The sequence below is a fragment of the Eleginops maclovinus genome, chromosome 13, assembly GCF_036324505.1.
Source record: "Eleginops maclovinus isolate JMC-PN-2008 ecotype Puerto Natales chromosome 13, JC_Emac_rtc_rv5, whole genome shotgun sequence".
NCBI classification, from domain to species: Eukaryota; Metazoa; Chordata; class Actinopteri; order Perciformes; family Eleginopidae; genus Eleginops; species Eleginops maclovinus.
The window spans coordinates 16,167,438-16,183,443 of NC_086361.1; the positions used below are offsets into that span (position 1 = coordinate 16,167,438).

Below are 16,006 nucleotides of genomic sequence, written 5' to 3' on the forward strand. Positions count from 1 at the left end.
TTTTGTTGTATATAAGGTATGCAATTTATCAAAAGACAGGGCAGGTCAAAACTAAATGCATAGTAAACTCATACATTGGCTTTAAGTCATTTATTTAATTAAAATGTGACCTGTTGCAGACCATGGCTGGTCATATTGGGCTATACAAACATGTAGCAAGGCATACATGTATTTTTCCAAGACATTAGTAAAGACATAATTATACATGGGATGTACACAGAAACAAGCCTACGTTACTACACAGTAGCCAATGATAGGGCAGAAAGGAGGGACAAAGAAAGACATCAAGGATAACAAGGTTTTTGATCCACATATAAATCATTCATGATCACTCACAGATGCCCCAAATAAAGTCCTGTGAAGTCACTACGGTTATATACAATGGCGCAGTTACACGTGTGTACACCAGATGGCAACCGATCACAGAAAGATCAGCCGGTTCCCTACGTCACTTCCGCTTCCTTGTCCTTGGTGGTTGCAGCATCCTCGCTGTTCAGGATAAACACATGGCTAAACTGAGCAAAGAGTCCAAACAGCGGCTGCAGCAGCTGTTCCAGTGCGGCCAGTTCGTCATCCGATGGGGTTTCATCCCGACTGTGTTGTACCTCGGTCAGTATCCGATCAGCAGTAGTGGGGAGACGGCGGGATGAGGGGGTGTTCCTCGCTAACATTAGCCGGTTAGCTTAGCACACTAGCCCTCAACTAGGAGCTAGCTTAGTGATATTCTTCCCAGGTTGGGTTGGTGGTTATACGTTTAAACCAATAAAGCTTATGATTGACACTCTTTATTGGAAGTATATAAGTATGAAACACAACAGGACCACAGGGGTTTGACTCCCATTGTAGTTGTGTTAATAATACATGATTTGGTTCTGTAGTATTCATGTAACATTAAAGGTGTTATATCTTTGAAGTAGTCTTTAGATTTTGAACAGCCCCTCTGGAAAAGTTATACAATGCATGTGATGTATTGCATATTGATGATCTGTGTCATGGTGTTTGTGAAAGTCATGATAACATGGGAAAACTGCGGAATGAAAGCAAGGAATCCAAACGGCCCATGAATGCAAGCTGTACACCTTGTTAAAAGCAAGCTTTGGAGGTTATTGTATGAAGGAGCGTTCAGTGCTAGTATGTGAATGAAGGAGAGATATTGAATGGTCTTCTCTATGATGGCAAGTTTCCTTGGAACAAAATGATCAAAAACTTGTGACCTTGAGGTGGTTGTGCAAGGTCCTTGGGCATGCCTAATGATTTGGTGTTAAATGCCTGGTTCACTGAAATACCTGGTAGTGGTTCTTGGAGATAAGATGAGGAAGTGGAGAGTTTTGCATGTGTGACCTCACTCCTGTTGGAGTTGCCCTGTGAGAGTGAATCCTCTCATTTCTCATTTTGGAAACACCAACGCTGATGACATGCTTTCTCCCCTCTCGTTTTCCTTTATTTCTTAAGCTTTTTTTGCATTCGTTCCTCTTTTGCAACTAATTTATATTTTAAGGGGAGACTTGTCTTTGTTTGAACATGTAATTTATTGCTGATGCGTTACCATCCTCAGTAATAACGTTTCATATTCAGGTGACTATGATGTAGAAACAGCTTACTTTAGGGATTATTAATCTACAATAAAAGTTGATTCATTTGTAAAATAGAAATGCCTAAATCTTTTGGTTTTAGTTTTTCCGATGTGAACTGCCATGAAAATAATCAACTGTGGTTCTAGTTTTGTAAGATTTTTAAGAGGAGGCCTTTTTCAGTTTTCTAAAAAACATATTTTCTAAAGAATCAGTTGCATCACAGTTGGTTCCTTTCATAGTGATGCAAATGGGAACTGGAGTGTGTTGTAATGGCCCAGTGAAACTATTGACAGGTCAAACAGTGGGGAATTGGTTAGGGGAGGTTATTGCTGTCATTTTTAGGTGCATAGGCACAATTTAAGGTTTTTTTCGAAACTGTGTGCCATTATATGCTACTTTTGCCAACACAAAAAAACTAGATGCTTACAGAAAGTCTTAATAGGTTCCTATGGATGAACTATGTGCTGTACTTGCTTTATCACACATATACATCATATTTAAATGTGAATGAAAATGCAAACTGGTATGCTTATATTCATTTGTATGTTTTGATTTCCAGGTTTTAAACGAGGAGCAGATCCAGGAATGCCTGAACCCACAGTCTTAAGGTGAGGACAGAGAAGTGTGAAATGTGATGCTAAAAGGTAGATTTTACAGCTTCGCACATTTCCTTTAGTAGCAGAATAGTTGTGTTAGCTGTCACCTGATCTTACAAGTTGTTTTGTCCTCAATGCACAAACCTACATTTCCATTGCCAGAGTAACACAGGATAATAACTAAAAATAATGTTAAGAAGGAACAGTAGATATCATGCAATCCAGTATTTATCTCACCAATCAAATCATATGTCACTATTGGCTTGTTATAAACAAAAAAAGGGCAACTACTTTACATTTTCTCCTCTCCTTAACACTTTGAGCATTTGACACCTCTGACAGGATTCCCTGGTATCCTTAATAAAGTTTAAAAGGTATTGAAAACATTTTAAGATAAATCCTTAAATAAATCTATCAAAAGTCTTATAAAAACTACAACATTGGAAATAGGATGTTATAGTTGCCAGGTTTTTTTTTATTACGGGGTCCAACAACTGCAATTTTCCACTGTAATGTTTAATTTCCAACCTATTTAAGTAGCTCATCCATGGATTTAAAAAGACATGTCTAAGTTACAGTAAACATTTGGGAATGATTGTCCCTGACTCTCGGATGTTGTTGTTTTTTTCAAGTGACTTGTTGATTTTCAGGAGTCTACTTGAACCTTTATTTTTCTCCTCTGTAGTTTGCTATGGGGCTGAGGAACGTCTCTGAACATCCGGTCCCCTCCCATCATCAAGACCATGTGACCTAACTGTCATCAGAAAGCCAGGAAATGGACATTTTCTTTCTTTCCCTCTCTATAAATCTTGCTGTACAACGTCGGAGACCTAATGACGTTGTGTGCTGTCATAATGTCCATGGCCTAACATACAGTAGAAGTATGGAGAGTTCTGGCTCCTTGGATAAAAGAGATTTGTGTTACCAAGCTGGAATCAAAAATTCGTCCTCAGTGTTGACTGGGCTATCTGTTGGTGTTTTGCTGTGTGAGACAGCGATGTCTGGATATACCTTTCGTTCCATGTTTTCCTCTTTTTATTTGTAATTTAAGATGTCTGAGAATAAATCCGCTAAGAAATGTCAATCTGTCTTTTTACTAACATGATTAATGTTGATGCCTAACCTAAAATTGGTATTTTGTCATAAAAATAGGTTAAAAACACTGACAAACATTAATGTCTGTTTTTCGAGTCATATTTTTAAGATGAATCTAAATCTGTAAAAGTGATAAATGGTTTGTGGACAGAAATGTTGCAACCCTGCAATGAAATGTGAAAACTTATCGAAACATTGTTTTTCACTTATTTATTGTGTGCGTTCAAAAAACAGACGGCTAATTGCATTGTAATTAAATCCACAGCAAATTGAGTTTAATAGTTGTAAATAAATAATTAAAAGTACTGTAAGTATAAAATCATTGTTTATAAAAGTGAATGATACAAATTTGGCCTGAAAAGCAGCGCCATCAATGGTGCTGAAGTAAAATCACACTCTATCAATTCATCAACCTCAAATAACTTATATTCATAAATAACTTTAGTGCAAGAAACCTACAATCATGAATTTTACAATGACTAATAAATAACACTTTCCCCCAAAGTATAAATAAATAAAATAAATGTTAGAATAGTGGGCAATACAGGCCCTGAGGCCTTAAAGTGTTATACTATTATAGATGGCCACTATACATACACACTGAAAAACCAACTTGATTTTTGAGAACAGCACCGTTTATCCCTGAGGTATTCCCTCTCTACTGATTTTAAATATCTTCGGTTATAGGATCTGAAAGATGCCCAAACCCTCTTTGGCCGTACTTCCTCTGCTTCTCTCTCTCTTAGCAATCGCTCGCTTGCCCTTCAGGAGGAAGTAGTGGAGCTGGCGCAGAATGTTGTGTGCAGTCATCTTTCTGTGGAAGGTGTTGGGGTTGTCGAGGTCCTTCAGCAGCTGCACTTCCTGGCTGCTGGTCAGCGCCGTCACCTGCTCAGGGTTCTTCATCTGTGAGGCAGAAGTGACAGCTGTATTATATCTCTAAATGTAGAGTGAAGTCAAATCCATTCCTATAGCACATCACCACACACACACACACACACACACACACACACACAACCTCTAGTTTTATTAATACAAATTGCCAACTTTTCAATAACCAAACAGTATAAGACTGTGACTGCGAGGGAGCGTGTCGCCTTTCAATAAAAAGGTTCTGGGTTCGATCCCAGCCCGTGCAGTCCATGTGTCGATGTATCCCGTATTTCTCAACTGTGTGTGAATGTGTAGGAATGTTAGCTTCCCTAGAGCAAGTGGTACTGCTCTTTATCAATTGGTGAATGACTAGTAGTACTAGTAGTATGTAAATCATACGAAAGACCTGATCAAGCACTTGATAAGTGCATTGTTTTGAACATATACTAACATGAATGCATCAGTAACAATAATCCGCTAATGTAACAGTGTTAAACTAATGGGTGGCATTCGGCTAAAATGAGTACTTTTTGATAATGCACTATACATTTGTAAATGAGTCCTACTTGAATCGTTTTTTATTCCAGTTTTACAAAGCTACTTTAACCTGCGTAAAGATGTAAACAGTTTTTCTGTTATTGTCTACAGCAAAGATGATTAAAGACGTAACCATATGAAAACCCATTACATGAAGACAAAGCCAAAAGACACCACTGTGCATTAAGACCGCTACAATTTCAAGTTTCTTAAGACAAAAGGAAGAGACCCACTTTGTGTTTGATCACGTTAATCAGTCGGCCGCTGTTGGATTTGACCTCAGCGCAGATCAAGCTGTTGGGGTACTCCTTCTCCACGTGCCTGAGAAGAACTGTGTAGATCTGCACACCTTGGACCAACCTTTTAAGACAATCCTCCTTAAGAGAGGAAAAGGAAATCACTGTCAGTGCTCAGCCAGTTTTCTTTTATCAGTGTCACAATGTGGCAAGGGGGGAGACCTACCTTGGTGAAGTTGGTGTAAGGGCAGCGCTCTGGAAGTGAGGAGATTTTGTACTCATCCAGAAATTCATATTTCACCTGATTGTGGAATTCATTTTCAAACTGATAGAGGGGAAAGGAAAATCACGGAGGTAAGGAATGCAGGTTGTGATCAGGAAGTGAGCCCACACTAACATTTAAACATGCCCATGGTGTAAAGTAACTAAGTAGATCTACTCTCAAGTACTGTACTTGAGTATAATCTTGAGGTACTTTACTTGAGTCTTTCAATTTTTTGCTAGTTTGTGTTTATATCCCACTACAATTTCGAGGTAAACCATGTACTTTTACTCCAGTACATTTATTTAATACCTTAAATTACTTTGCAGATTTGGATTAACGATGTGAAATATAATCAACCCTTAAATAAGACTTTAGTTACACCTGAAGTAACTTCACCAGCTACCCTGCAGTATACAAAGTCATTCAAACTAGCTGCACCTTTTGATAACACTTTAATGCCCCAATGATTATAATCAAAACATATAATAATTGTGATTCTGAAATGGGCCAATCTGCATAATGAGTTCTTCTATTTTTGATGCTAATACGTTTATACTTCTACTTGAGTAACATTTTGAATGCAGGACTTTTATTTGAGTATTCCTACACTCTGGTACTTCTACTTTTACTTAAGTACACGATCTGAATACTTCTTCCACCTCTGAACACGACTCAAAACTTGATAAAGTGAGTCTCACAGACATCTCAGAGAATTTCCTAACACGTTTTTTACCCACCTCGTTTTCGTGACGTTTGGTTGCTCCAAGGATCAGATCCCAGACCTCGGAGTTGTTAAGTAGGTCGTTGGGCTCCACTTCCTCTTCACCTGAGGTGTCACCGGCTTCCGGGCTGTCGGTGGGTGAGTCTCCAACCGGAGCTCCGAGGGCGCACAGCAGCAGAGCGCACAGCATCACAGCAGAGAGCCAATACGTGTCTGCGGAGAGGAAAAGCACGACTAGTTGTGAATAAAGGTAGAAAAGACGCAGGAAACTTTATGCAACAGACAGCCGACTAACAACTTACTGAGTTTAGGAGACATGTTGAGCTGCCGGGAAGCACTTGTTGAGTTTCCACTGATGATGAGGGCTGCCAGGGCCAGAAGAAGTTGTCTTGGCTTTGCGATGGGCTGTCATTTTATATTCTGCTTGAGGGATTTCCCAATATCTCCATGCATCAGGCACGGAATTAATAGTTTGCGTCAAGCATCCGGTCTGGCATCAGTCTGTGGTTAGTGGTGAATTTGTTGAAGATGGCAGGAGATTTCGTTATGGAATTGACCACCGGGAGCAGGAATTTCTAGAAGGTATACAAGCTGCTTTAACCCTTTTCTCGCTACTTAAAAATAAAAGATAAACTGCTACGTTATTTTTTAACAATTGAAATAATAATAAAGCAATTTTCAGAACACATACTCGTTATTGACGAGCAAAACAATCCCAATGACATACAATTAAAAGGGAAAATCCAATGCATTTGCATGGCAGTATTCCCAAAAGATTGTTGGTGGTGAAATCAACATAAAATAAATACCCAGTGACAAGAAATACATTTTTCTGTAGATTTTTTGTTTTAATAACCCAGATATAAACTGCCTATCTATCTATTTACACAAAACGTCCTCCCCTTTTAATGATGTTATGAAAATGTTTATCATGTCACTATACTTCCTGAAATGATCAATATCTTTCACACTGTGCCATCAAGTAGGTATTTAGATTCTGGTCATGTCTGTGTATACTATAGCGAATATGTCACCATTTACCAGTTCAATGGGTGCCACATGTCTCATGTAATCAGTGTGTTTTTTTTTTTTTGTTTCTTCATCATTATGTTCCTGTTCCAATATTAGTCCTGATACTCCCCTTTCCCATTCATGAGTAAGTTAACGATTTCTTGATGAGTAAGGGGGATGACTTTTGATCCAGCTTGCCATTTCCAAGCCACAGTCATTTTCGTAAAACTCAAAAGCTGTGAATCACCACAATCTTAAATATTTTAAAAAAAAACTATTATTTCTATATTATAAAATAATATAAACGTTACTTATAATTTACATTTCCACAATTAAAATATTTACAACTCTGGATATTCTCTGTGAGTTGTAGTAGCTCAAATCTGTGCATCCTGTTTAAAAGGAGAAAAATCTTTGTTGTATCCTTGAATGTGAGTTACCAAATAAAAAAGAAGACACATCAAGGATCAGTGTTATACAAAAACAATACAGGTACAGTAATAAGCTTCGAACAGGTGTAACAAAAAAAAGAAGAAGCATTAAATCATCTTAATTTAAAGTTCTTTCTAATTTTGATTCCATTATTAACAACACTGATCTTTTGAGAATTGCAGAATAATAAATGTATTTATTGTAGCCTATACAATTTAGATTTTCAATACAATTCCAGTTTTAGGTTTGACTGTAAGATAGTAAAACATTATGGACATGTGTGAGCTGTGAAATGTATATTATATGTGCTTTTCAAATAGCTTTGAAAATGCTTCAACCTTAACCTTGGTCTGGAAAAATAAGACAAATTATATTCAAAAACACCACTAATGAACTTATGAGAAATAATACACACACACACACACACACACACACACACACACACACACACACACACACACACACACACACACACACACACACACACACACACACACACACACACACATTCTACAGTAACTCATCATTCAGTGGAACTGGAATGTGGCCTAAATATGACCCTAATCTGAATCAGACTCAGAATGTTTGATATGTCAATTACTCACACATTCTTCTTGTAATCACCTAAAACAGAAGGAAAGGGAAGACAACGAGTTTATTCCTTTCTTTCAAATATGAATTACTTGCTAACTGTTTTTAATTCAATTCATCATTGCAACATGTTACAGAATTAGCGCTTTGCTCCACAGTGAGACGTTTTGAAATCAAAATACTCAATTTACTTTAATTCCCCAAACCTACTATTTTTGATATCTAACTTCCCCTCTGTCTATTGGGATTACTCAAGGGAAACTGGAGAATTCTCAAATTAATTTAAAGATAGCAAAGACATGCATAGTAAGTGATGAAAGTATGTTGTAAGATTGGGTTTGTGTGCAATTTTGAGCATGAAGTGTTTTGGGACTTTCAATGGACAGTTTGAGACTTCAGAATAGCTCAGTGGTTGCACAGTTTAAGGTTATCGGGAAGTGCCAATCCTGCTCATTTTCCTCCCCGCTGAAGAGCTAACTTTCACTTTGCTCTGTTTTAACAAGCTCTTGATTAATACATAAATACCAATTCCAAACCTTTAATAATAATAACATTGAGGCTCATTCACCAATGTAATGTGTTTGTGAGTATTTGGCTCAATCTTAGTGTTGGTGTAGAATTGTTTGTGAGCTGGATGACTCTCATTTCTGCTTTTATTTGGACCACATACAGTACAAGAACTGTCCACCACATGCATGTAAACATACATACATACATACATACATACATACATACATACATACATACATACATACATACATACACACACACACACACACACACACACACACACACACACACACACACACACACACACACACACACACACACACACACACACACACACACAGACAGACAGACAGACAGACAGACAGACAGACAGACAGACAGACAGACAGACATATTGTTGATATAAAAACGCTGTTCCTTTTAATTAGATCATCATTCAAATACAACATTCATTATTTCCCCAAATTTGATAAACATGGATAAAGCAACTTTTTATGGCAAAAGGATTTGTCTCAGAGGTTTGGGTGTGTGCTGGTATCTTTGTATGGGAGAGTGTGTACAGTATGTACAGTATGTGTGAGTGTGTGTGTGTGTGTGTGTGTGTGTGTGTGTGTGTGTGTGTGTGTGTGTGTGTGTGTGTGTGTGTGTGTGTGTGTGTGTGTGTGTGCAGTAAGTTGTATGTTTGCACTATAGTTTTTCTGCTTTGATACTTTGCATTTTAAAAGGAGCTTAACGCTAAGCAGCTTGGAGTTAACGCACATAATCGAAGAAGAATCGGAGGATGAAACCCTCTTTATTAGTCACATACATGCACACAGCAGAGCACACACAGTGAAATTGGTCCTCTGCATTTAACCCATCCTAGTACTAGGAGCAGTGGGCAGCTATTGTGCAGCGCCCGGGGAGCAATAGGGAGGGGGGATTGGAGGTGTCCGGTGCCTTGCTCAAGGGCACCACAGCAGGGCCTAGGAGGTGAACTGGGACCTCTCCAAGTAGCAGTCCACTTTCCATATTTTTTCAAGTCTGTTCGGGGACTTGAACCGGCGACCCTACGATTCCCAGTCCAAGCCCCTACTTACTGAGCCACTGCTTGACATTATGATTTACTGCGTGTTTTTTCTCAAAGAGTGACTCTCTCATAAAATACATAAAAGAGTTAAAAAAGCTGAATAAGTGTCTACTATTTTTTAAGATGAACTTTGTTCAGCATCATCATGCATGGTCATGGTGGGAGGGCAAAATGCCAAGACATGCAGAGACACTCCTTTCATTACATTACTTGAGTTACACAATAAGACTCAATGTCCATGAAATTCTTTAACTGTGTTCAGTTTCAATGCAGGACCATTTTAGTTTTAGTTCCTCTCATACTTCTTATGAAATACATGACTAAGAATGGGGGGGGGGATACAATCTGTTAAAGTGAATTCCCAAAAAACGTCATGGAGAACATGAGTCTGTATTCACATTTAAGCAAATAATACTGTCACTTTTTCTATTAACTTGCAACTGTTTTTTTTAGAGGTTTAATATTGCCATCTCAGTTACTCCCTGAGAAAGGAAAAGTGTAGTCATATCCTCTTTTTGTCCTTTCATTATCGATGAAACGCAAATTCAAGGGAGGTCTGCTCAATATTTCTGATGCAAAATGTCTTCTATTTTATACAGTTCAGTCAAATGTGTCATGGTATGTCAGTGTTTATCCTTGCCAAATTATCTTCCTATAAAATATATAAAAATATTACATCATCATATGGAAAAAAGGAAGTTAATGTATTTTCACACCCTGAAAAAACTCAAACGTTGACTTTAAATAAATGTATTATGTCAGCAAATGTCCCATAACTCTATATATTCTTCTATCACCGTTTATTCAAGCATTTAAATTGATATATTGATATTTTAAAGCACATTTCTTTAAGGATTTAAAAATAAATAAATCAGTAATTGGCTGTGTTTGGCAGTGACCCTGGGAAATCTATGTTAACCACATTAATGATCAAAACCCCTAACATTTCAGTGTTACTATAAAGCAGTTTAATATAAAGAAGTTTTAGTCCATTGATTTGCAACATTGACTATAATGGCCAAATACTAAACAGTGCAGTACACCATGGTCACCGCTAGATGACCCTCACGCAGCATTCATGTTGAGAGGAATCGTTCAGTATGGAGAGGACTGTTCTGTGCTTTTCCCACGCAGTACACCAATAATTTATGACCCTCATATTGAACAGAAATAGCTTGAGGGCCTCTGTGCACATGGCAGTGTTTGTTTGACTGCATACATACATATACTCTCATATGTTCATGTGTGCCAGGCTCATTTTGTTACTGTGCAGTGTGTGAAGTATTTATTATCTAATGGCTTTTTAGTTGTCTCAGCAGGAATGGATCGCCTTGAAGTCCATTAAAAGTGTTTTCTTTGTTTGGAAGCAAAACTGTTTATCTCATCACGTTGCCACCCATGCTGGTTCATAAGATGTTTGGCTTCATACACTAACATGCTTATATCAGTGTTTTGCAGGCATAAACTGACCCTATATGAGTTAAACAAGACCAAGCGTCCCATGCTTGGTGCACTTTAAGGCATATCCTACATAGGCACAGTAAGCTAAATGCTAACGTGATGTTTACAGGGTCTAGTATTCAACTTTTTATTTGAGTGTGTAAGCATTTTAACATTTGATAATCAAACACATCGTTTTTAAGTATTGAACAAACTGAAATTTTGACACTCATTAGCACTGATCCTCTGGGGACGATTAACGATTGTCAAAAAGCGATCCATCCAATCCATTTGTTAATATATTTTGGTCTCGCTGACATGGCTCGAAAAGTATTTTTGTAATACTGTCTGAAGGGCAGTGCAGCTACTGAAAACCACACAGGGCATTTCATGGTGTGAGCTTTGCTTCTGCTCTTTTATACGTGACCTTATCTGTCATATTGTGTTACAGTTTCTTGTTCATTTTAGCATGGCAGTCCTCTCCTCACTTTTTCTTTTAATTCAAATTCTGTCCTCTTCTTTCTGTCTGCTTTCAGTTTCTCCTTTCCTGTCTTCAGCTGGTTTCTCACCCATCACTCTCTCCACTCCTCTCCATCCTCCCCTTCCCTTTGTTGCTTTTTTCTCAGCCCACCGTGTTCTTTCCTCTTATTCTCCCTCCCTTCCTTTGGCATTTCTTTTTTTTCTCCAATGGACAGAGAGCTCCATAAGAGAGCAGAGGAATTGTATCTCTTCTCGGTTCGCCAGAGGCACTCTTCAATATTTAATCAAGAGTGCATTTGTTTGAAGAGGGCTCTGAAAATGTGTGTGAGTGAGTGATAAAGAGAGATGTCTGACCATGTGTGTGTGGATACGGTATTTGCATGCAGAAGGGAGGCATAAAAAAGTGTGTATATTTCCAAGTCTGGAGACAGTTTTGGGATGAAAGGCTTTCTCCAGTCCTATGGTAATTGGTTTACTATCTCTCTCTCTCTCCTTGCTCCGGCCCTCTTGTTCTACCCTTTCCCCATCTCCTTCCTTACTTTCTTTCCCCTCCCCCTTTAATCCATTCTCCCTGTTCATCATCATGTATCGTGTATAGTACCGTACAGTATGGTGGGTGCACTACTACTGTATGTAGGGCTCATTCATTCCAATGCTGTGCTATCAGGTTTATTTGATTTTGCTGCGTGTGCATATGTGTGTGTGTGTGTGTGTGTGTGTGTGTGTGTGTGTGTGTGTGTGTGTGTGTGTGTGCTTGTGTGTGTGTGTGTGTATCAGCGGCTGGTCACAGTGGTCCCCAGAGACCGCAGAGCAGCATATTTCATCATACTCCAGAGTCGGCACAAGAAAGCCCAAAGTCCCCTCCTTTTCTTTTGCCTTTTCAGCAATTCAGCAAACACTGAGTTTCCCTTATTTCCTTCTTTCACTTTCAAGCATCAGCTGGTGTTTAAAGTCTAAAGTAAAAATTCTTTCTTTAGATTTGCCGGAGAGCTATTGAAGTTACTGTACGTCTCTTATCATGTACAGTAATTCCTAACTCAGGTCCTTTGATCATTTGCTACTGGACTACTGTGGAGAAAGAGAGCTGATTATCATACTTCTCCTCAGCCTCGACCTATACATGACACATTTACGGTGCCAATTCTATGGATTCAATTAAAATGTCCGATGGATGGCTTTGTTTATTTAATTGCAAACAACCATTTTCAATGGCTGTCTGGCAGCATTTCCTTCATCAGGGATAACTGGTTGTCACAGCTGCCAGATCTGTTTCTCTGGAGCTATCTTCATGATGATCTGAAAAAGAAGTGGAAGAAGGGTTTGGGTTACAGTTGAGTAATTGGGTTTAGCTCTACTTTGGCATCTTACTGCAGACATTATGCTTTTTTTCTTCTGTTCATATCTCACATGCTAGAGAGGATGCCACATGAACTAAGGCGAAATTCTCAAGGAGCAGACCAGGTTTGAATCGGACACACAGCCCTTTGCCTCTCAGCGTTCTGTTTATCTGCTTTGGCTGTATATCCTATAAAGACTAGAAATTGAATGTTTCAGTACAGCCAAACACCACACACAGAAGTTGCCGCTGACATGGTTCTCTATGAATTGTGAAAAGATTGCGTGATTACAATGTATTAGATCGAAGGTATAAAGCCAAACAAACTATTGTTAGTCTTTGCAAACAACAGCTTTGCCATTCAGTAAAAACATGCCCAAAATCCACACAAATGCACACACAGGACCTTATTGTGGACATTTTAGAGTGAAGAGTCTTCCCCACAGTGGGAGCTCCAAGCAGTTAGAGCTTTGCTCAAGGGCACCTATAGGCAGTGCCCAATATAAACTGGTTCCTCTCCAGGTAACGGCACATACTCTGCACCGGGATCTGTGTGGGACTTTAACCCACTACCCTCCAGCTTCAAGCCAAGTCCCCTAAAACTGTGCTAATGCCACCCGTTATTAATTAATGTCAACATTTCAAAGTTGAAGTGACACTGACAAATATGGAGAGCAATGAGAGAGAAAGGTGAGTATTATAGAACACATCATTGTTTCTGTTCATCATTTGAGTCTCGATTTAGCACCAAACGTACATTTATCATGTTAGTGGATGAAACGTTAAAGCTAGCCTTTGGTCTGAACCAAAAATGGCACGTGCGTGTGTGTGTGTGTGTGTGTGTGTGTGTGTGTGTGTGTGTGTGTGTGTGTTTCAGCTGCTAAACAGTATGGCTGCCCCTTACAGCTGACGGCCATGGTGTTGGTATAATCTGAGTCCCTGAAAGGGGCCAATTATCCCAGATTACAAGTCCTATCAGGAAAGCAGACCCGACGTTTGAGTTATAAAACTAAACCCACTGCACTCAAACTGAACTTGCTTGGATCTACTCAATACAAAGTCTCCTTCTGATCATCTTCCCTTGTAATCTAATTGAATGCATTTTTCTAATTTCCCAACAGAGCTGAGTTCTTTTTCAAGCCATACAGTGAATTTCTTCTTGTCCACTGTACAGAATGTGGTACAGGAAGCAAAATGCATTGAAACATAGTTGCTCTTTATGATGCCAGGGAAGTTCAGGTATTTCAAAATAAGAAACACAATATTAAAACATGTTGGCTACATCAAACAGGCTTTAAAAGTCAACATGAGACACACTGGGCTAACCAGCATGCTAAGTAAACATACTGTACACTGCCTCTAACAAAAGGAAGAGTTTCAAAGTACTGTCTGATGATGACTATTATGGAAATGTAAAGAGTGGGGAACCAAAGGCGTCTCATCTTCAGCCCCTCACAGGCTGGAGGTTTGAGACCGTCTCATGTTTCAGCTCATCAGCTTTCTGCCTCAGGTAAAACTGGAATGAAACTCCACAGCTATTCTCACAGTCAGGACACGATGCAGCTCCACACCTGGAACATAGACTCTGCTGTGCAGAACATACAACCTCCCACACATCGACTGACACTCCATGGCTTCTCTTTGTTTACTTTTGGAAATTCGAGCCAGGTAATGTGGTGACGTAGCCCTACCAAGTACCTTCTGCTTATTTTTTCCCTCCCCCAAGGCTATTATCTTTAATAGTGAAGCCTAGGACATAAATAAACATTAGACATACTGAAATATCAACTCCACCTGCAAAACTTTTATGTTTATCTTATTCTATTTACATGTATATATAGACTGCATTTACTTGGTCACCTATAAAATGCTGTGCAACATTTAGCTTGTTCTCTTTTTTTTGGACATACAGTTTACTGCTGTATGTCCAGCTGCATTACTTACAACATAATCTTGCACTATTTTTAAAATTGTTTTAGAAATTCATTTTGGGGTTTTCTGTCTTGTATATTTACGTTGCATTGTACACTGTAGCTACTGTGCGTAAAGCACAAAGTGACCACACATGCACAAACACACTTTCTTTGATTTTTAATGACATGTTATAGTTGGCATGTATGTTTAATGTTTTGTTGTTGTGCCGGTAACATGTATGTTTAACGTTGTAACACCTTGTACAACATGCTTTGGCACTTCTATGTTTTTGAAATGGCCATGCCAATGAAGCTCCTTTTAATTTAAATGAAGGGTGAAAGACACACACACACACACACACACACACACACACACACACACACACACACACACACACACACACACACACACACACACACACACACACACACACACACACACACACACACACACACACACACACTCATCAACCTGGTAGTACAGAGGAGTAGGACGCGCGAGCCATTGGGTGGAGCAGCGTGGCGTGCTGCGGAATACACATTTAGTAGGTCGTGCAGTTTTTTGCAGATGCAGGTCGCTGAGTGTGAGCGCGAGGCAGGGGGGGAAATGGCGAACGGGCGCGGGAGGCGGTGCGCCTTGTGAGGATACATTAAAACTCCGGAGCGGTGGCAGGCGGTAGCTCGAGGACAAACAGGAGCAGGAGGGGGACCATGGAGGACTCGGAGCCCGCAGAGGACGGCTTGCTCGCGGGTTTACGATGGAATCGGAGCGCACGCGATCAGGCTCAGCTGAAACACAAAATTCGGGATCTGCCAGGACTACTGAAGCACGGGCTGCACCTGCGGAAGAAGAGCGTGAGTATTTCCGAAAACCGACCCCTGACTGACTGTCCGTCTTTCCGTGTTTTTATGTTATGATTAACCTTAGCCACGTTGTGTATTTGTAACCGTGATTTTTACAGACCCCTCGCTCTGTGCTGCGGGGCTGTTTCGTAACCCCGTCACGACTCAGGTGTTTTCATTTTGTTACAAGCATTACTGTCGCAGAGGCAATGTGTGTGCGCGTGTGTGTGTGCGTGTGTTCGTGCTACATGCATAATAACTAGAATTGCGTTTGGACACCATGCCTTCACACTCCGGTAGTCAAGGCAACACTATCCCTCCCCAACAAATTCACTTACATACGCACATACAATAAGGAATAGATATTGGGTTGTCTGTCATGTTTTTTTTTTCTCTGAATTGTAGGCTATTGTTTGTTTGAAAATGTGAAAATGCCTATCACAAGTTCTAAATTCTCAAGGTGATTATCCAATATTCAAAGATATTT

The 16,006-nt window shown here is 39.4% G+C and overlaps 3 protein-coding genes across 3 annotated transcripts in view; 2 read left to right on the plus strand and 1 right to left on the minus strand.

Annotated features, from left to right (window-relative positions):
- Nucleotides 1–414: 414 nt before the first annotated feature.
- tomm7 (translocase of outer mitochondrial membrane 7 homolog (yeast)) lies at nt 415–3,254 on the plus strand. Its single transcript, XM_063900003.1, has 3 exons — nt 415–609; nt 2,134–2,182; nt 2,856–3,254. The coding sequence occupies exons 1-3, from the start codon at nt 507–509 to the stop codon at nt 2,869–2,871; spliced, it is 168 nt and encodes a 55-aa protein (XP_063756073.1). The 5' UTR covers nt 415–506; the 3' UTR covers nt 2,872–3,254.
- Nucleotides 3,255–3,474: 220 nt separating this feature from the next.
- Nucleotides 3,475–6,291, minus strand: LOC134875426 (interleukin-6-like). The gene is made up of 5 exons (XM_063900002.1): nt 6,197–6,291; nt 5,911–6,107; nt 5,135–5,233; nt 4,906–5,049; nt 3,475–4,168 (listed from the first exon to the last, which is right to left on the minus strand). Exons 1-5 carry the CDS (start codon nt 6,210–6,212, stop codon nt 3,947–3,949), a joined length of 678 nt encoding a protein of 225 aa, XP_063756072.1. The 5' UTR covers nt 6,213–6,291; the 3' UTR covers nt 3,475–3,946.
- Nucleotides 6,292–15,171: 8,880 nt separating this feature from the next.
- The window catches only part of rapgef5a (Rap guanine nucleotide exchange factor (GEF) 5a), a 41,961-nt gene continuing 41,126 nt past the window's right edge, over nt 15,172–16,006 (plus strand). Inside the window, exon 1 of the mRNA XM_063898710.1 lies at nt 15,172–15,531. Within this exon, the coding sequence (XP_063754780.1) occupies nt 15,388–15,531 (144 nt within the window). The 5' untranslated portion in view covers nt 15,172–15,387. The remainder of the gene's footprint in view (nt 15,532–16,006) is intronic.